Source organism: Gracilinanus agilis, chromosome 3 (genome assembly GCF_016433145.1).
Source record: "Gracilinanus agilis isolate LMUSP501 chromosome 3, AgileGrace, whole genome shotgun sequence".
NCBI classification, from domain to species: Eukaryota; Metazoa; Chordata; class Mammalia; order Didelphimorphia; family Didelphidae; genus Gracilinanus; species Gracilinanus agilis.
The window spans coordinates 379,881,842-379,903,294 of NC_058132.1; the positions used below are offsets into that span (position 1 = coordinate 379,881,842).

Sequence of the window (21,453 nt, forward strand, 5' to 3'; positions counted from 1 at the left end):
AGCAGTTTAGTACTAAATTGGGTTATAAACCCAGCATAAATTATTTTAAGATTTTTGTTTTTGTTGTTGTTGGGTTAATCAAAGATTCCTTTTCTTCTACAAATGATCCTTCTCCATGAAGACTAGAATGCTTTTATAGTAGTCCCCCCATAACTCTTCCTATCCTCCTTAAATACCGTATGCTCTGTCATCCTCTGGTTCCAAAAGGTAGCATTTTTTAGGCCAATGCTGGATAGGAATTTTCCTGTTCATCTTGTTTCTTCCATAACAGACATGAAATGTCGCCGACTATCTAAAAACAACATGGACTCTGAAATAAAAGAAAGAAAAATTGCTACTTAAGAAACTCATCACATCTCAGCAAATTATGACCTGAGCAGATGATGGAAACAAGGAAAACCAGGGACAGTGATATGCCATAGAAATCCCCTAAGAGGCTTCTCTGACAATCACTTGCTAGAGAGAAGATCACCTGGGGCATTCATTCCCTAACAGCAATCTATCACCCACTACCAAAATGAGAAAATGAAGGGAAAAACGATAATGAGGATATGAATGTGTCTTCTATTAAAATGTAAACTTCTTGATCCTTTGTTAGATAGCATATAACTTGGGGCATCCCCTATTTCTAATCTGTCCCCCAATTCAGAAGTTAGAAAATGAAATGGAAGATAATAATAATAGCAAAACTAATAATATAAATATACTCCTCTGTTCAAATGTAAATTCCTTGACCATTGAGAAGATTCCCCATCTTCTGCTCACAGGCTGGAGGTATTGACTATGGAGGAGGCTCTGGTTGTTATCATCAATCAATCAATAGTAGGAGTGGTATCTGCCATGGGTCCCCAATTACAGAAGCTATTCACAAGCAGAAAGCAATATACCTCTCTCCTTATCTATGCAGAACTCGAGACTATATATAAAAATATGAAAAACTACACATGTTTTTCCAGTGCTTCATGCACTAGATAATTTTAGATAACTGCTTTTTTATTACTTTCTTCTGTGTTGGAAAAAATAACTCACTGAGAAGTAGAAAGGGAAGGGAAAATGAAGATCATGTCAAAACAGAAATAAAAAAATAGCAGAAAAAGGCACATATTAATGCAAAAAGGTTCGCATGTCTTCTGTGGCAATGACTATCAATCCCAAACTAGAAGCTAAGGAGGAATCCTAAGAATTTACCATACAAAATACTGTGCCCAGGAAACAATATAGATAGCTCTGCAGGAGGTGTTGGGGGGAGGGGTCTTCCCCTTCCTTAAAATCATCCATTATTGTTACTTACCTCCATAAGTTTTGGGAATCACCAATGGCACATTTTCTTTGGCATAAAACGTAAAATGGAAAATATTGGTAGTCTTGTGCTCTTTAGTGCAAGGTAAAGATACTTCACTGTGTACTCTGACTTGAATGTAATTCTTTTCAGTAAAACAAACCTAAGAGAGTATTTTTAAAAAAGAAAGAATGATTTAGTCAACTATTCTCCTAAGAATTTTGGGGGGGGAAGGAACTGGAGAAAAAAAAATAACTCTAAGATATTAAAGGTATCTTCTCTTCCATCCTTTACTACCAAGATAAACAAAGAGAATAGTATTTAATTTTGCATTTCACACCTACCTGGGAAGACAAAAAAAGCAGTGATCCAATTTCAACAGGGCTCTGAAACACGATATCATCTACAGCAGCTAGAAAAGCTCTGGAACCACTGTTGATGGAAGAGAGAATCTCATTTTAAGGGTTCTATTTCCCTTTGGCCTTGGAAACCCCCTCCCCCTGTCCTAATTGTGATGGTCTTTCCTGACCCATTATTTCAGGAAAACCTCAATAAATCTTTCACTACATACCTTACTGCCTGGTCATCTTGCAGTCTCACCAACTAACCTGCATCTTAAAGTGTAGCCCTCCCAATCTCCCTACTCTCCAATTCCAGAATTAGGATTAAAGTCAATTCTTCCACAGTTCTGCTCTCCCAAGGCCCCACTCACTGTCCCCATAATTCTTAGGACCAAAGTGCCCTGCCTAAGACCACTACATTCCTTTCTGTATTGACTTCCCCATTAGAATATAAGCTCATTCAGGGCAAGGACTGTCTTTGCTTTTGTATTTGTATCTCCAAAGCTTAGTACACACTTAATACAAAGTAAGCTTTTAACAAATGCCTTTTCATTCATTCTTTCTTATGCTAGGTAGACTCAATATCAACCAAAAAATTAACTTTAAAAAGAAGAAATAAATTATTATTATGTTGGAAAGTGTAACATGGAAAATGGCAGGGTGGCATTCCTGCAAGATACAAGGTCAAGCCTCACCCAGAATTCCAGGGGACCCCCCCCGAAGAACTCTGGGTGAGGGAACAGTTTGAAAGCAGTTAAACAGTTGATTCCTGGGGTTGAAGTAAGCAGGTCACTCTGCTTGCTGTTCCCAGTTTGGGATTGCCTTGGTGGCCATAGTGGCAAAAGCCATTTTGGTTTCTACTCAGGAGTTTGCCTGTCTAGTGGAGTTAGACCTTTCTTGCAATAGCATTTTGTTATTCATTTAGTTATTTTAGATATTAGAAGTGATTATTATTATTACTTTGAGGGCCAGCTAGATATAAAGTCTGCCACTCCCTCCTGGGGGGAGGGGCAGTATCTACCTAACAGTTCGGGGCTTTCCAGATCTTATCCAAATCCTAGATACCCCTCCCTGCCTATTTCCATGTTAAAAAAGACAAGAGGACTACTCTGACAACAGACCCATGTCAAAAAGCATCCTCCTAGGGGTAGCTGGGTAGCTCAGTGGATTGAGAGCCAGGCCTAGAGACTGGGAGGTCCTAGGTTCAAATCTGACCTCTGATACTTCCTAGCTATTTGACCCTGGGTAAGTCACTTGACCCCCATTGCCTAGCCCTTACCATTCTTCTACCTTGGAACCAAACACAGTACTGATTCTAAGACGGTTTAAAAAAAAAAGCATCCTCCTTTCTTCAGCAGTACTAACATATGAAATTAACAGATACTGTTCTTAAATGAAAATTTAATTCAAGCATGCAAACTAGCAATCTTGCTTTACTTTTAGGAAAGACACATTTAGACTTCACCAAGGTATTTAGGATTACTATCAATGTATATATCATGACTCACCAAAATTGAGAAGCAGTAGCCCAACCAAGTTCATATGCTTTTCTCATAAGGTAACCTCCAAAGATTCTATTGAAAATGTTCCGTTTCTGTGTTTAAAATACATAAATTTATATGTGACACCCAAAACAAAGAAAGAACTATCCTAAGGAAATGGGAGAAATCAAGCCTTAAAAAGGACTCTCATAAGGCAGCGGGGTGGCTCAGTAGATAAAGCACCAGGCTTGGAGTCAGGAGCACCTGGGATCAAATCTGATCTCAAACACTTCCTAGCTGTGTGACTCTGGACAAATCACTTAAGACTCTACTGCCTAGTCCTTACCACTCTTCTTGGAACCAATACACAGTATTGATTCTAAGATGGAAGGTAAAGGTTTTTTGTTTTGTTTTGTTTTGAAAGGACTCTTAGAACACTGATAGGTACATGTGAATCAATCGACATTCTGTTTGTTTAGAATTTTTCTTCCTCTCTATTATACAAGTACATATCCAGACCAAAAAAATTACAATACCTCAGGATGGCATATATGCAGGGTCTTCAATTTTGTATCTTCCATCCACTTTGAATCGGGACGTAAAACTTGACTTTGAAAAGTTACAGTCCTGTGTAAATTAGGATTTGTTCAATTATTTCATTATGAGAATTTCATTAACAAGCTACAGATATCATCATAAGACTTTTGGCACAATCAAGGAAATCAGAAAATTGCCAAATTGATCCAAATACAGGTTGCATTGTTTTTTGGCAAATTCTGGCTTTTTCAAAACCTAAATGTGACATATATACACAATCATAACACCAGTATTACTTTTTGGCATATACATCTACAGGTTTGCTTAATTTTTCCTTTCAAAAAGAATTTACTTTAAGGAAACAGCCTGTACTTAGATCAGTGCAATAGCTTTAATCATTTAGTTCTAGGCTTAACAAATATGTAGACAGAACAACAAAAAAACCAGTAACAATTCAAGTGAGGGGTGACATGTGCCTTAACTAGAGTGGGGGCTATGTGAGTAGAAAGCATACATGCAGAAGGAAAATCAAAATTATGAAGGATATGGTGGAGCTGTGGAAGATGAAAACTGAATGGCTCTGTGAATAACAGGCATTTTAATCAACAGGATGTAATAAAGTGACACAGGCCATAATGCCATATCATATAAATTTATATGACAAGCCTTACATGTAAACATTTGGGCCCCAAATAAATTAAATTTACTGACTTTTGAACTTTGGAGATCATCTAATCTAACTCATTTTAACAAGTGAGAAAACTGCAAGACTCCATCACATCCTGCTGTCTCTTTTTTGTTGTTTTTTTTTGGTGCTACACAAAACACAAAATATGCTCTCTTGTAATCAAACATATCTTGTGCTTTTTGTCTCTTTTCTCAAGATTTCCCACACAATCCCACCTTCTACCTTTCAATGCACTTAATCCTCACTATCTTACTCTTCTCTTCCTCACTGTTTGCCTTCTCTGAAAAGTTAAAACAGATTACTAAGTACACAAAACTCTCCACCAAAAGCCCTGGTGCAAGAATGCATAAGGATTATTTCAAGATGTACAATACTCCTAGCAATCAGAAGGTATAAATAGTAAAGTATGATGCAAAGACAGGGTTGAGCCAAGCTAGGAGAAGAAGAGAATTAGGGGCCTTGGCAGTTCTAAGAGTTGTGCCTCTCTGGAAGTTGTTAAAGTTAATCCTAAAGCCCTGCAAGAACTTCCCTCCTTCCTTATCTCTGCCTAATAGAATACAAGGCTTCATTCAAAGCTCAGTTCAGGTATTATCTCCTACATAAAGCTAATAGATGAACTGAGCTGTTTTCTGCTAAATCAGACATTAAAGAAATTAGAAAAAAAAAAAGTAAAGCACTACTCTTCTCACCAATATGTTTTTGTTTGGTAAATAGTTATTTTCACTAAAATGATTTTTGATATTTTTAAGTGAATTAACAAATACCTTACATTTTATCAGTTTTTAATGTTTAATATGGTAAACAAAAATTGATAGATATAATGTACATTTATGCCCTTTGAGGTCTTCAAAATTTTCCAAATAGGACTTTGAGACCAAAAAGTTTGTGAATCACTGCTTTAGAGCAAAGACTATTTTGCTTTTGTCCCTATATTCTCAGTGCCTAGCACAGTGCTGGGCACACAAAAGACATTTAATAAATATTTGCTGAATAAGTGAAGGCAGAGCCTCACAACTTGAAATAGCCAAGGAAAGGCAGTGATCCCTGAGTCATATCGTGCAATACCCACCTAATAATGTTCTTTTCAGAGTGGAAACTAGAGAACCAAAGCCTTGGAAAAGCAACTACTAATAGTAAAACTAATCTCAGATTTACTAAAGAACAATTTATGAGATAAATGGGGAATGGGCGTGGGGGGAGGTCACACGCCTTTCCTGGAAGCAAAGAGAGAAATTCTTGAGGTCTCCTCCAATCCATTAATAAGGTTTAAAATTTTTCTTTACTTAAGATGACAATGAGAGGTAAGGAAATAATATCTTATTTGTGAACCTAAAGTCAATGTGTTCTTTGATTGAATCAACTTGAATCAAGCATGGTCGATAGGACCCCAAGAGCTATCACAACCTGAGGACACATCTCTCATCGCATAGTTGTATTTTCACTGCACAAAGTAGAAAAATATGTCACTTTGTAGCCACGCCAATTCTTCAAGGGCCTGAGATTTCATCAGTGAAAGCATCCCCTCCACCAATGCAGACTCATACAGAATGTTTCATGAGTAGCTATGAAAGAAAAAATTCATTCCCCAGCGACCAACCTTCTAATGGTGCGATTCTTCAAACCCAGATCCAGTGACTCTTAGACCACAAATACTGACATCCTAGGTCCTGGAAGGAAACTTCCTGCCAACATTTGTGTTCCATTGACCAGTCTTTAAGATGCCAAGATCACCTCCCTACAACCATAAGGCACTGGAGAACAACTCAACACAAGTGAGTCATTTTCAAATGTCTATCCCAATTTGAAATGTATTCAACTTAGCTCCTCAAAAAGTCCTATATTCAACAAAAACTGTCCCTCTTTTCAAGTTGTCTGCCCCCAACTTGCCTCGAATCCAGTGTATTAAGGAACATGTCATGAATGGCATTCCTTTCTTCTGCCGTGGGAGCCATCTTCAATAAGGATGCAGTGGTGAGAGCAATCCGCCTCCCCTTATTCACTAGAAAATGAGAAATCCAAAAAGCCCACAATTCACCATGGTCAGAGAAGTCAGCAAAATCTAAGTCTACACAATTCTCTTTCAGTGACTTACAACTAATACAAGCTTATCTTTCTAAATATCTACATTATTATGACATCATGTGGTGTATGAGAATAATAGCTAGATCCAAACAAAATGAGTTCAGCACTGAGCCCAGGGACAACTGAGTCCAGTTATGTTCTGAACTGTTAGTTTTAGGAGGCCATATATTATGGAGTCCATTTCAACTACTGATTTATTAATTATTTGTAGTATAAGAAAGAGAATTATCTCTTCCCCACCAAAGTCTACTTTCACATGAAATACGGTAATGGTTAATTTTATATAGACATTGTGGGAAATTTCATGTAAAAGGGGCCCAGTTCAAATGCCACCTCATCTAAATAGCCTTTCGAGCTACTAGATAGCTCACAGCTCCCGGTACTTCTCACGCACCGTCATATTCCGCTTTGTGCCATTTCTGAATATTGCGTTCTTTTCCCCATTTTTCCCTCACTGGACTGCAGTCTCCTAAAAGGCAGAGATTGTGTGCTACACTCATTTCTTCTGTTACCTCCAGTGCCTCATAGCATAGGAATCACTTGATAAGTCTGATGGACTTATTAGAACACATTAAATAGTCCTTGAAGGGAAAGATTTTGGCACAGTTTAAAAATCAGCAAAAACTTCTCAGCCTATAGATTTGGTGTAGAGCAAACTAATGCTGTTCATTCTGGTTTGGAGTTCACAGTTCAATCCAAGACCCTTGTCATAGTGGGTGAAAATGAGACTTCTAAAAAGCAAACCTGAAAAGTCAGCAATCTCCCAGCATGAAAAGAAATCTGACTAGCATGAAGTTTTAGGAAACTATCTTAAGTCTCCGCAGGGTTCTATTTAGCCTTGTTTCTTAGGCTATGATATACAACGTAACATACATTCTCCTTGCTTGAAGAGTTCTTCTTCCTCTGGAGTTTCAAGGACTAGTGGGTTTATAAAAGCTGGCCTGAAGAGAGGAGAAAAAAATGAGTGCCTATGTAATAAACATATATGTGTGTATATGATTGTACACATGCTAAGGTATGGTATCATTTAGTGAAAGATGAGGTTACATAATTGTCGTTTTGTTTTTCCAAGCCTTCTTTCTATCTCTTCTCTCTGTGGCTGGTAAATGAACAAACTTTTGAAGGTCTTATGATACAGGTATTAGATGTATCACGAGCTGTGCCTATGCATATTATAAAAGGATCTTCATTTTGCCAAAGGCATAAGCAGCTAGATAATCAAAAGCTATATGGTGTGAGAGATGAAATTAAAGTAAGTTCTGTCTCGGAGGTGATCAAGGGCATTTTGATAGGTTTATATATTTATTTGTAAATATATATATATATACACACACACATATATACATATGTGTATATATATATATAGAGAGAGAGAGCCAATTATATAAGCAATATTATATATTTTGATAATCTTACCAAAACAAAAAATAGCACTATGAGCACCAACTAACAAACAATTTGATGATGCCTCCTAATTCCCAGTCACCTCTTTTGGCCCAGTATTGTGACTTCAGTGGTATGAAGAACGGCTCAGCCACAGAAATTCCCTCCGCTGATTCAGAGCTATAAGCTGCCTCATTCTTGCAGTCTTAAAGAACTGCCAGGGCCAAGTGACTTCCTTGTGGTCCCAAAGACAGACAGAGACAGAACTTGAATCTCAGTCTCCCTCTGTCAAAAGGGGAACAGAGGATGAGGAGAAGACAAGACGGGACTAGAGAGGGCCATTTGAAAGCAATCAAGTACGGACAGGAATGGGGCCTAAATTTGGTATTTCATTAGTACAACTAATAGTACAGGCAAGCAAACTCCTACTACTTTTCCATCATTTAAATTCTGAGCAAGTTGCCTAGAGTACTGAGAAGTTAAAAGTGATTTGCCTGGGGGCAGCTGGATGGCTCAGTGAATGGGAGCCAGGCCCAGAGACTGGAGGTCCTGGGTTCAAATCTGACCCCAGATACTCCCTAGCTATGTGACCCTGGGCAAGTCACTTGACCCCCATTGCCTACCCCTTTACTGATCTTCTGCCTTGGAGTCAATACACAGTACTGATTCCATGATGGAAGTTAAGGGTTAAAAAAAAAAAAAAAAGAAAGAGCCCTTTGCCCAGGGACACATAACCAATACCACATAGATTGGAGACAGGACTCGAGCCCTTGTCTCTCTGACTCTGAAACACTCTCTATCCACTAGGCTGGCACTTCTCGAAGTATAGTCCTCAGAACTCTGAGGCTCAGAGACCCTTTCAAAGGGTCCTCAAAGTCAAAACTAATTTTATAATGGTACTAAGTCCTGGTAAGATACTCTGGTCTTTTCCAACTACATATTGTGTAGTCAGATATTCATCACAAACGTCAACAAAAAACAACTTATCACAATAGACTGAATGCAGAAGCTTTTAAGAGAATCCAGCTGAATCATGCAACCATGGAAAATTTTTCTAAAAAATAAAATATTATTATTAAAAAAAAGAAAATTATTAAAAAAAGAGAATCCAGTTGTCTTCTATTAAGTCAGACATTAAAGCAACTGCAAAAATATATAAAATAATGCCATTCTTCTCACTAATTTTTGTTTTGGAAAATAGATTTTTCATAAAAATGTATCATTTGTGTTCATATGGAATAGGTTTATTGTTACTTTTGATGAATTAATAAATATTTTAATCATTTACCGGTTTTAATTTATAATATGGCAAACACCAACGTGTATATTTGTGTTTGTATGCACCCAGGTGTGTGTATGTATACATACATACCCTTCTCCCAACACACACACACAACAAAAAGCGATTTGAAATCCTCAGGGGCAGCTAGGTGACACAACAGATAGAGGGCAGGGTCTGGAGTCAGGAAGACAAGTTCAAATCCAGCCTCAGATACTTACTAGCTAAATGACCCTGGGTAACTCACTTAAGTCTGTCTTGGGTTCCTCATCTGCAAAATGAACTGGAGAAGGAAACGGCAAACCACTCCAGCATCTTTGCCAAGATGTCCAAATGAGGTCACCCTGAGTTAGAGATGACTGAAACATCTGACAACAATTTTGAGATCTTCAACAACTTTCAAAGGGGTCCTCAGACCAAAAAGTTTGAGAACTGCTATACCAGAACACACTGCCTTTCAGTGGAGTATGGCATGCTGTCAAAGTCTGGCATAAGTAACGTACATTCTTGAACATGTGAATTAATTTCCTAGACCACATACATTCACTAGATAAAGTGAGGCTTGGCCATGTGGCAGATGTCCATTTATTTGTCCATTCAAAAGTAGTTTTTATAACAAGTTGACTGATTTTGCTCAAAGCTGGTACATAACTAAAGAATGTCAAAAGAGAATTCAGATTTGATTTGTAGGCCATTCTACTTTTATGAACAAAATATAAACCACAAAAATCCTCAGACGTAAATTTGAGAATAGCCAAAATATGTTTAAAGAGAATTTTATAAGGGGGGAAGGAATAGTAAGAGGGCATAAGTAAGAAGATCATGGAATCTAGCCTTTTCCCCTTAACTAAATAAATTAACATAGTTAATTCCACTAGAAATGACTAGGTCAATTAACTTAGAACTACCCAATTTCATTCTTATAGAATAAAAGTAACAAAAAATATTGGGGACATATTGCACAGTTCCAGAGTTCTAGATTAATAATTACCCTTTACTCTCGGGATCACGGGCCACCATTACAAATGTGGCCTCCAAGATGTGATGTCTAACAGCATCCTGTAACTAAAATAAAAAAGGAAAGAGAGGTTGGATAGAACAGGTGCTGACTATAAACAACACAGCAATTCTAACTAGTACAATGACTTTAAGAAATAATCATGTGAAGACTACCACCATCTACATAATCCTTATTTAGTCATCTAACTCTGACATACTAGCAGACAATCGATGATAGTACATGGAAAACCCTAGAGTCAGAAAAATCTGAATCCAAGCCCTGCCTCTGGCACATATTGGCTAAAGTATTCTAGCAATCTTTTTAATCTTTCAATGTATTGGGCAACTTTTTTTTCTTTTAAACCCTTACTTCCATCTTAGAATCAATACAATGTATTGGTTCTAAGGCAGAAGAGTGGGAAGGGCTAGGCAATGGGGGTTAAGTGACTTGCCTAGGGTCACACATCTGAGAAGTGTCTGAGGCCAGATTTGAACCTAGGACCTCCTGTCTTCAGGCCTGGCTCTCAATCCACTGAGCCACCCAGCTGCCCCCACAACTCTTTAATATTTTAAATTACATGCAAGGTGTTAACCTGCCTTGGTAGAGGGAGTTTCCTCACTGGGAATTGCTTATACCAACAAAATCACAGGTTGTATATATACATATATACATACAAAACCCCACATATTGTGTTATTTAGAATTTCTGGGGTTCCATTTAGAGGTATTAAGCCTCAAGATATGTAGATATATGACAAACTTTTCCTTTAAAATTTTTTAGAGTAATTGATTTTTTCATTTTTTCTCATTTTGTGTTAATCCTTTTTTTAATTTTACAGTGCTATAAGCTTAATGCAAATATATATTTGCTATATTATTAATGCATACCTGAAAAGCCTGAGACTTTGGTAAACTGCCAATTATTGATAAATATGATGGGACTGTGATTTAATGTCTCTCTGTCTGATTCCAGGAGAAGTGCTAAAAAGAGCCACGAGGTCATGGAGACTGACTGAGAATCTGCTAAGTGCCAAGGAACACAAGGTCAAAAAGACCATAAAAATACAGATGGGATTGAGGAACTCCCATGCCAATACTAAGGACTTGAACTCAGTGTGAGACTCGAAGTTGTGATGCTTAACATATGTTAAGATGTAGGACTCTTCAAACTACACTGCCAGTAAAGCACCTAAGATTGGCTATCATTATGGCTCATTCCCTGAGAAGATGCAGACAAATCAGACCAGGAAAAGACATTTCCCTTATTTCTCTTATATAGAGAATGGCAACTTTCTGTAGTCAATGGCTCCTGAATGGGTAATGAACTGCTTAAATCACTTTTATTGGGCCTTGATTCAAAGGCCTATTATAAGTTTATTTTTCCTTACATTTTTGCACATTTTACATTTTATTCACAAGTTAATTTTTCTTCTTTATTTGAATTTTATTCTTTTTTTTATTTCTTTTGCCAATTGATTTCATACAACCCCGTGACTCAGCCATGCATCCTTAGCTAACCTGAGGTACCCTCTAATGTGTTATTTAGAATTTTCCTCAGGGGAGTGTGTGTTAAGTTTTATAATCATAATATCTATATTAAAATCTATAATGTAAAAAAAAAAGATTTTTTTTAACTCTTTTAGGAGTAATTTCAGGAGGGTAATGTATAATTCTCAGAAGGAAATGTATGTTTTATAATCTATAGTGTAAAGTTTAAATTCTTTTGAAAGTAATTTCAGGATAAGAAAATTGCCAACTCTCCAGAATCCAGACAACGAACCTGTTTGGTGAAGACACCATGAAGATGCCTGAAGAGCCTTTACTGGATCATGAAGATCCAAAAATTGAACTTTGGGGTACAGTTGATTTGAACTATGGGGAGTTGAATGCATTTGTTTTTGAATGTACAATCTTATGCCAATAGGGGACTGCCCCAAATTGGCTTTTTGTCAATGCTGCTAGTTTTTACTTTCTGTCAATGTGGCTAGCTTTTATCCTCTTTTCTTTTGGTTTAAGATCCACCAAAAAAGACCAGTCTTTTTCACCGGATCTCAGGGGGGTAATGTGTTATTTAGAATTTCTGGGGTTCCATTTAGAGGTATTAAGCCTCAAGATATGTAGATATATGACAAACTTCCTGTGGACATGTGGGGGACTTTGAAACTACATTTTCCATGGTCCAACGGGTTTCTTGTTTTGGATGAAGTCTTCAAGGTAAAGCCTGGCTTTAAATACTGGGAAGTCAGGTTTGACTTCCTCTTTGCTACCTGAGCACACTCCCTGGGAAATGTAGAAAGAGTAGGGAAGGTACGGAATGTAATGGCGGAGGTGGGATTTTTGAAATAGCCAGGCTCGTGGTCTGATTTTATTCTATCAACATGGGCCTAAATAAAATATTAGTTTTCCTCATAATATCAGCCTTTATTATTTTAATCGTTACATTTTCTCCCAAAAAGCCTCTGATATACAACATTCCAAATTTTCACAAACTTTAATCTTATAAATAACAATAGACCTATAGACCCATAATCAAATAAATCTCGAGACTTTTACTCTCTTTATTGAGACTTATTTAAATGAACTGTTGATACTGAAAAATGGAAAAGATAAAGGATAGATACTGGCATAGACTACTACCAGCTAGGAGAGAATGCTGGACTTGGGAGTCAAGAAGATCTAACTTCAAAATCTGTCTTATATACTAACTAGCCTTTCTAGGCCTAAATTTCTTCATCTCTATAAAATAAGGGATTTGGACCCAATGGTTTTGGGAATCCCTTCCAGCTCTAAATCTATGCTCTTAAAATTCTATATTGGCTCCTAAGGAAGTTTAACTTGTGTGAATCAATCGGTTTAAAGGAGAAAACATTGATAATGCTTTGGAAACCAATAGTACTAGAAAAAAATTGATAAATGGCTTGGCAGCTGGGTGGCTCGGTAGACTGAGAACCAGATCCAGAGACAGGGGGTCCTGGGTTCAAATCTGGCCTCAAACACTTCCTAGCTGAGTGACCCTGGGCAAGTCACTTAAACCCCATTTGCCTAGCCCTTACCACTATTCTGCCTTGGAACTAATACATAGTATTGATTCAAAGAAAGAAGATAAGGGTTTTTAAAAAATGGATAAATTGCCAAAATGAAGAAACTAAAAAAGCCTAAGACATCACATTAGTCACCAGATACCTGAGCACCTTGCCAAGCAAGAAATACAGTGGGCCAGGGCAATTTGAATTTTAAAATGAACAATCGTTTAAAATCTTAAAAAAGGAAGATAGTAGGCAATTATGTGCATGAAATACTGCCTACAAAATAAGTTTGCAGAAAGCTTGGCCAGAGACACAAGAAAGTGAGACTATCCCCAAAGCACCAGGGAAAGAAACTGGAAGGAAGATAACAAGCAGATAAAGTAGGGGAAAGTACTGTAAAAGATTATGAAACAAATTGCCTGCTCCACCAGTGACAGCAGAACACCCTTGTCAAAGCACAGCTCTAATACCTGGCCTCTCTTAGATCAACTTCAAGGTTGGGACACAATGAGGTACTTGAAAGTCACTGACCATTTTTTTTAATTTAATTTTTTTAATTACATGTATAAACAAATTTTTGACAATTGTTTTCTGACATTTTAGGCTTCGGATTTCCTCCTTCTCTCCCATCCCCACCACCCAAGGCAGTAAATAATCTGATACAGATTATACCAGTGAGACCTTTTAACCCAAGGAAGTTGCCTTTGCCCTACTATGGCAAGGATGTGCGACAAGGATATGGGGGAATTTAGCTCCTTTGGACAGAGTCCTCCTTTCTCTCCATATGTGGACACATCTGGTCAACAGGGCAGGGCAGGATTACTCAAATGGACTTCAGAAATCTATCAAGTCCAAGGGGTCTAGATTCCTCATGGATGAGGTCCTTAGATGACCAGGAAGGAGGGAATAAGCATTTATTAAGGGCCTTCTACATGCCAGACACTATACTAAGTAAGCTTTTTTTAAACATCTCATTTCATGAGGGAAGCCAGAACCAATTATGTAGGACAATTAGGGCAGTCTTATCTTCTTTTAGGTAAAGCTTTCCCATGCTGTGGGTGGGGTGGGGGGAAAGAAGAAGGAAAATGCTAGTCCTATCACAACCTAACCAGGGAGATCACAGATACGCTCAAGTATTTAGAAATTAATTCACAGTCAAAACATTTTGCAGATTCTCTGAAATATCTAAGTTTTGTGATAGAAACATCTATACCTTCTCAAGTACTTGTTACTATCAAATCTCTTCCTCTCCAGTTACTATTCAAAATTCCCCTCCACAAAAGAATAGTTCCCAATGACTATAATCAAACAAATACTACTCACATTTATATAAGGCTCTCCAGTTAACAAAGCCCATCCATCACAAGGACAGTGTGAAGCAGGCACAATAATGCCCCCATCTAGCAAACAAGGAAGCTGAGGCTAACAGAAATTCACTAACCTGCCTATGGGCTAAGAAGTGTCTGAGCTGGGCCTCGAACACCTCTATTCCAACTCCAAGTTCAGGGTTCTCTCCCCTATGGCCTCCTGGTGCTCACATACAGGATCAAATGAAGCTGAGGAGTGGAGGCCGAGGCTACCTCAGGATCAAATAAGGTAGCATATGTCAAGCCCTTTATCAACCTTTTATACTATCTACTTACCAGTTGTCATTTTTACTGTGCATGGCTACTCCTAATTATTCTTAATATACTTGTTTTGAATAATTCTTTAAGCACAACTAGAAAAAAATACCTTAACAAGAAACAAATTCAAAATAAAAAAGAACCAGCAGCTGTCCATGATTTCAAAAGGATAAGAAAGGGGCAACTAGGTGGCTCAGTGGGGAGAAAACCAGATCTGGAGATGGGAAGTTCAAGGTTCAAATATGACCTCAGATTTCATAGCTGTGTGACCCTGGGCAAGTCACTTAACCCCCATTGCCTAGCCCTTACTGCTCTTCTGCTTTTCTGCCTTGAAACCAATGTACAATATTGATTCTAAGACTGGAGGTAAGGGTTTTATAAAAGGGGGGGGGGGGGAAGTACCTAACGGGCTTCTCATAAAGGTGGAGGAACAAATACAGGATCACAGAATCACAGATCTGAGCTCCAGGCAACCTCAAGGGTCATACAGTCTACCCATTGCCTTCCTTTTATAGGATTCGCATCAACCAAACAAAGCTACCACTCACCTGATACATGTGCATCTTGACTTCCATAGATGTCTTTCCAACCCAACTCACATGTCCATTGAAATGAATGTCACATTCTGGGCTTATATCTCTCTTACGTAAATCTGAAAAAATATACAGAGAAACTTGGAGTAGGGCCCAGATTCCTCTTCTCTACTCTGAAGCTGGATTGCTGGTTTAGGAAGGTTTAGGGAAGAAGGCAGTAAAGCCAGGTGAAATTTATACCCAGGGTGTTAATAAATACTTGTTACAAAGTGAATTGAATAGAGACTGCATGGCTCTTCTATGGGGCTCATCCTTGGAGGAGAAAGGAGCCTGGGCAATGTCTCCAGAGAAAGTATGCTCCACATTCCATATGGGAACAGGGAAGAACATGGCATCTTTCTAGCTACAAGGCTACAACTACTCCTTCACCCTTGTAACTGTGTAGAGCAGGGGATCTTCACCTTGTGTTTCATGGGACCCCTTTGGTGTTTCATGAACCTTTTAAGGACCTCTTCTCAGAATGTATGAAATAAAACACATGGAATTATGAAACCAAAAGTAAGTGAAAATAAAGATGTAGATTTTTTTCCCACCTGAGTTCACAGATCCCCCTGAAATCTACCCCAGTTTAAGAACCTCTGCTCTAATAGGAAGAAAAATGTAGAGGAAAATGGGTTTAAAAGAGCCTATTTCTACTTCTTTTATTTCATATTTTGGTTTCATTTTAAGTTAACTGCTCTTATTTATATAAAAAGCCTATTTCTTCCAGAGCTCTAAACATTTTATAGGGAATATTATACACTGATGAGAGGCAGAGTTTGACTTAGAAAAACAATATATTATATTGTGACCCAGACAAGAGTTGTCCGAGGGGCAGCTGGGTAGCTCAGTGGATTGAGAGCCGGACCTAGAGACGGGAGGTCCTAGGTTCAAATCCGGTCTCAGACACTTCCTGGCTGTGTGACCCTGGGCAAGTCGCTTGACCCCCATTGCCTACCCTTACCACTCTTTCACCTATAAGTTAATACACAGAAGTTAAGGGTTTAAAATTAAAAAAAAAAAAAATTTAAAAAAAAAAAAAAAAAAGAGTTGTCCGAGATGAGAGAGTGTGGGTGGGTTTTGCAGTCTGCATCAGTTAAGTACCTACAAAGTCACTGATCCATCATAGTATCAAAAGAATCCCTAACTCCCACCACAGTAGCTGTGCTTTAAGGTTTCCAGGATGCTTTCATACTAATAGCCCCGTGACATGGGCAGTGCAAGTATTGGTGGAGATGAGGAAATGAAAGCTAAGAGGAACAATGTACCTTGCCCAAAATAACACAGGTAGTAAATGTCAGGGCCATGATTTGAATCTGGGTTTCATGTCTCCAAATCCAGAGGCTCTTTCCACTATATCAGACTGCCTAAGGAAAATACTTTTTTTTTTTTAAACTCTTTACCTTCTATCTTAGAATTGATACTAAGTATTTATTCTGAGTCAGAATAGCAGTAAAGGCCAGGCAACTGGAGTTAAGTGACTTGCCCAAAGTCACACAGTTAGGAAGTGTCTGAAGTGAGGTTTGAACCTGGGACCTCTCATCTCCAGGCCAGACTCTCTATCCACTGAGGCATCTAGCTGCCCTGTTTATTTTGTTTTGTTTTTAAAACAAGTGATAATAGGTACTATTATTAGCTCCATTTTACTGATGGAGAAATTGAGGCAGGCAGAGATTAAGTGACTTGCCCAGAATCACACAAACAGTAAATGTCTGGCAGAATTTAAACACAGATCTTCCTGGACCCAGATCTAGCACTGTATCTACTGTGCCACCCAGGTGTCTGCTACATACAAATGGACTGAAGTGCCTTGTTAGATAGTGAGCCTGCCTTCATTGAGTACGTGTAATTACAAAGTAGGTGGCCACTTAGCATGGATGCTATAGCAGGGATTCCTGTATTGAGAAAGAGATTGAATTGGATAATCTCTAAATTTTCCTCAACTTAAAACTATGGTCTTTTTATGTTCAGATTTTGCATGAAAAGTTTCATTTTTTTTAAAAAATCACTTCTATACACCAGGGGCAAATAAGATTAACTGATGAAGAAGACAACTAGGGAAGCTTTGCTTTCCTACTTCTTTCTTTGCCTGATCTCACCTTGGTGCCAGATCTAGGCCTGGTGGCTCTGGACATACAGACTGAGTTGCTAACTTCTAGAAAACTGATATAATGAAATCTGAGACCAACTCCAAACACCCACATGTGAAGAGTTAATCCTGTTTTGGTTAGGGTCAGTTAATAAGTTGGGGGGAAAATCAACTGAAATATAATAAAATTTCATATGAAAGGAAATTACTTTTGCTCAAATCAGTCAATGCCCATTGAATATTTCAATATTCAGCTGAATACTGAAATTGAGTTGGAGGCACCTAGGTGGCTCAGTGGAGGCTCAGTGGATAGAGCCAGGACTAGAGACAAAAGGTCCTACATTCAAATCTAGCCTCAGACACTTCCTAGCTGTGTGACCCTGGATAGGCCACTTAACCCTCACTGCCTAACCCTTACTGCTCTTTTGCCTTGGAACCAATACACAGTATTGATTCTAAAATGGAAAATAAGGGTTTAAAAAAAAGAAGAAGAAATCAAATTCAATTCAATTGAAGCAGAGATGGACATTACTTACCAATTTTGTCAACCAAGGCCGTCACAATAGTGTAAGGGGACATCTTGACAGAATCTATTTTGGTGTGAGTATAGCAAATGAGAACTAAGGAGAAATAAGAGAGTTAGTCAGTGGCAGGGAACAGTAAAATTATTTCTCAATACTCAGCTCACTTACTCACAACATAAATACCAGATAATAGCTTATGAAATTCTGGTCCCTCATCTGCTACCACTTTAAAGAAGGCATTGATCTCATCTCAGAATCACAGGCTGGTTTGCCTGAAAGAAGTTTTAAAGGTCAGTTTAACCATTTTATTTTAGTGATAAGGAAAGAGAGCCTCAGAGAGGGGAAAAGGACTTGTCGAAAGTGACATATTTGAAGAATGACAAGTCCATTCTTCTTTCCACTGTGTTATATTGATGTTTATTTTATAAAGTTTTGGAAATTAAAGGGACTGAAATTTTCAAGCTGAGACATCTCTTTTGCTCCCTGTTCTCAGCTACTGACCCATGAAGCAATTCCCTGATCAAGAACTGTCTCTTGTTCTCTAGGACTCAAGTCTGTACACCTATCTTCCCTCTCTCAGCCCTCCTCACTCATCCTGGCACATTTTATCTCACTCACTTATACACCCCCTTGCCACTATGACCCATAGCTTGAATCATCTAATTCTCATCTTCCTTTAAGCATAGATTTTCTACCTTCTAAAAAACAAACAAAAAAAAAATCTGCCTTTTCAACAACTATTTTCTTTCCTACCATCCACAATTAATTACTAGAATATGATTCTAATAAATACATTAGAATGTCAGGACAGTAAAGCACAAAATGAGCTGAAGTTTTTGATAAAGAACCAAAAAATGGGATTTTTAAAAACACTCTGAGTGAAGTAAAAGAAAACTACTGATGACACTAGCAGTCAATTAATATACTATCTATACACATTGTCTATGGCTTCAGTTTCCAAACCTTTCACTCTGCCCCTCTGATCGGTTTTTAATTCTGACTGCTGAGAGATACAAGGATGTCTACAATAGCACTATTAGCATCTTGAGGACAGAATATGTTTTTTTTTCTCCCATCTTATCTTCCTGTACTTAGAATCATGCACTTAATAGCACCAGACAGAAACACGGAACATATATGTTCCCTACATACATACATAGGGAGGGAACATATATGGGATATGATCAAGAACCTCCAAGGCCTATCAAACCTGACAGAAACAACTCACTTCTGGTTTTTCATCTCATGATGAATGAGATCCCTGGAAGGAACCTAGAAAATTGTTCTAAGAATTATGACATTCTACATAAGAAAACAAAGCCTTTGGGGCAGAGAGAATGGATGCATCAGTGCTGGCAAAAGAACATAAGGACTTTAGGGGAGAAAAGAAGATATGGCAAAGATTCACAGTGAACTCATCTAACAACTTGGTTTTTTTAAAGACTCACTCAAAAATTCATACCACAGCAAAAATGAGGAGGAAAACAAGAGTGGAAGCATTTTATTAGAATGTCAGGTCATCAAAGCACAAAATGTGCTAAAACTTTTGATAAAGGACCAAAAAATGGGATTAAAAAAAACCTCTATCACTGAATGTGAAAGAAAATTACAGAGGACACCACTAGTCAGTAGCCCAAGTTCACAACTTCAACGTCATCTTTGTCTTTTCCCTCTCCCTCATTTTCTACATCCAATCAACTGCCAAGACTTCATCAACTTTACTTACTCATCATTTCTCACCTAGATTATTCCAATAGTTTCTTATTGGACCTCCCTATTTCCAATTCACCTTCCATCTTGTTGCCAAAATAATTTCCCAAAGCAAGGGTCTAACCATTTCACTCCTCTGGTCAAATATCTTCAGTTTACACCTTTATACACCTATAAAATAAAACACAAGCTACTTGGGCAGACATTTAAAGCCCCATCATGTGGCTCTAAATTACCTTTCCAGATATTTACGTTAATCTTCTTCACATGTTCTATGTTCCAGACAAACTAGACTAGTTGCAGTTCCACCTCCTATTTATGTGCTTTTGCACAGGTTGTTTCCCATATGTGGAACATGCTTTGTTGAATTTGTAGCAGCGTTAAAAACTAGCCTCTTATAATCTTTAGCTTCCTTTAAAGCTCAGATCGGGGGCTATCTCCTTTTTCTTGATCCCTATTTTTAACTAATAGCATTCTCTCCCTTCTCAAATTGTCATATACACACACACATAATTTTATATACATATGTAGGTATTGAAAGATTTCAATATACTTATTGGTATATTTATATATATGGATTGATGTATTTCAATACATAGATATAGCTGCCCATGGTTTATTCCTTAGCAGAATGTAAGCAAGTGCCTTGAAATTAGGGACTATTTCTGTTCTTATATCTCCAGTTTCTAACATGGTAATCAATAAGTCAGTCAGTCAGTTATGTGCCAGGGACTGTGCTAAATTCTAAGTAATACAAAAAGACAGAAAACAATATTTTTAAAATATATAAACCGCAAATTAGTGGTTTCAAACAACTTGATTAACAAATAAAACTGCCAAGATGCAAACTCTAGACTTCTGATAAAAGTCAGCTGTATCAGCATAGAAATGCTAATGAAGAAAGACAAAAGAAACTGGTTCATTTGGTTTAAGGAAAGGAAGCCTTGGGTTACATCAAAAATGGTTTCAGATTTATAAGAGGGAGTCCTACCAAATCTTGGTGCAGTTTTAAGCCTTATTTTTATTATAATTATTATTACTGCTGCTAATAGCAGCTTTTGGAACATCCTGTATATTAGGACTAGACTAAGTCTTATTTGCCTTTATCCCTCTTTTAGGACTTAGCACAATGCCTATACACAGCCTTAATAAATATTTGAGGAACTGAAGGATCATCAGTGGAATTCTAAAGTAGGGAGCAGGCTTAAAGGATATACTTCTTAACCCATAGAACTGTAAACTCATCTACAGACTTCCTGCCTTAAGCCTCTCTGTGTAGTCGTCTATGCAAGCTGAATCACATGAAGGAAGGGAAAAAGATTAGAAAACTTCTGATGGTTCCTTTCACTCACAGGGTTCTCTGATTCTAAGTAAACAGTGACAAGCACAACTGTACAGGAAAATGTTGGTATGCTTTAGTACCTCCTAAGCTGTCAAGATCCTCCAGAATCCTGCCAAATCTGTGAAATAAAGGAAAGTGAGATTCAACTTGTAGAAACCACAGTGCATTCATTTCCTTCTAAATTTCAAATCCCAACTAAAACCAACCCTGTTACCTTACAACATTATTTGAGGACAAATATCTCTCCCGTAACTGAGGCTGAGATCCCAAAGGCAAAAGGACTTCGATGTAACTGTCCTTTATTCTCCTCGGAGTCAGGTCTGCCTGCTGTTTAGGCAAAAGATTATGAAGTAACTTTCTTTCCTCCATCGCTTTAATATGGTCTCTGGGAAGAAAGGAAGCAAGCTGCACATAACACAGGATTGGGACTGCTGTCCACACGCCTGCAAAGCAGGCTCCCCATTTTCCCCCCCATCAGTACACTAAATCCTCTCTG

General features: G+C 37.9%; 1 protein-coding gene across 3 annotated transcripts in view; it reads right to left on the bottom strand.

Moving 5' to 3' along the window:
• ACOT9 (acyl-CoA thioesterase 9) overlaps nucleotides 1-21,453 on the bottom strand; it is a 31,233-nt gene continuing 9,780 nt past the window's right edge. For all 3 annotated transcript variants that reach the window (XM_044670144.1, XM_044670143.1, XM_044670145.1), the window contains 12 exons: nucleotides 21,172-21,342; nucleotides 21,038-21,075; nucleotides 17,918-18,001; nucleotides 15,269-15,372; nucleotides 10,062-10,135; nucleotides 7,282-7,349; nucleotides 6,214-6,325; nucleotides 3,638-3,728; nucleotides 3,129-3,214; nucleotides 1,624-1,711; nucleotides 1,292-1,442; nucleotides 1-310 (listed from right to left, as the gene is read on the bottom strand). In XM_044670144.1, coding sequence (XP_044526079.1) covers nucleotides 249-310; nucleotides 1,292-1,442; nucleotides 1,624-1,711; nucleotides 3,129-3,214; nucleotides 3,638-3,728; nucleotides 6,214-6,325; nucleotides 7,282-7,349; nucleotides 10,062-10,135; nucleotides 15,269-15,372; nucleotides 17,918-18,001; nucleotides 21,038-21,075; nucleotides 21,172-21,342 — 1,129 coding nt within the window. In that variant the 3' untranslated portion in view covers nucleotides 1-248. The remainder of the gene's footprint in view (nucleotides 311-1,291; nucleotides 1,443-1,623; nucleotides 1,712-3,128; nucleotides 3,215-3,637; nucleotides 3,729-6,213; nucleotides 6,326-7,281; nucleotides 7,350-10,061; nucleotides 10,136-15,268; nucleotides 15,373-17,917; nucleotides 18,002-21,037; nucleotides 21,076-21,171; nucleotides 21,343-21,453) is intronic.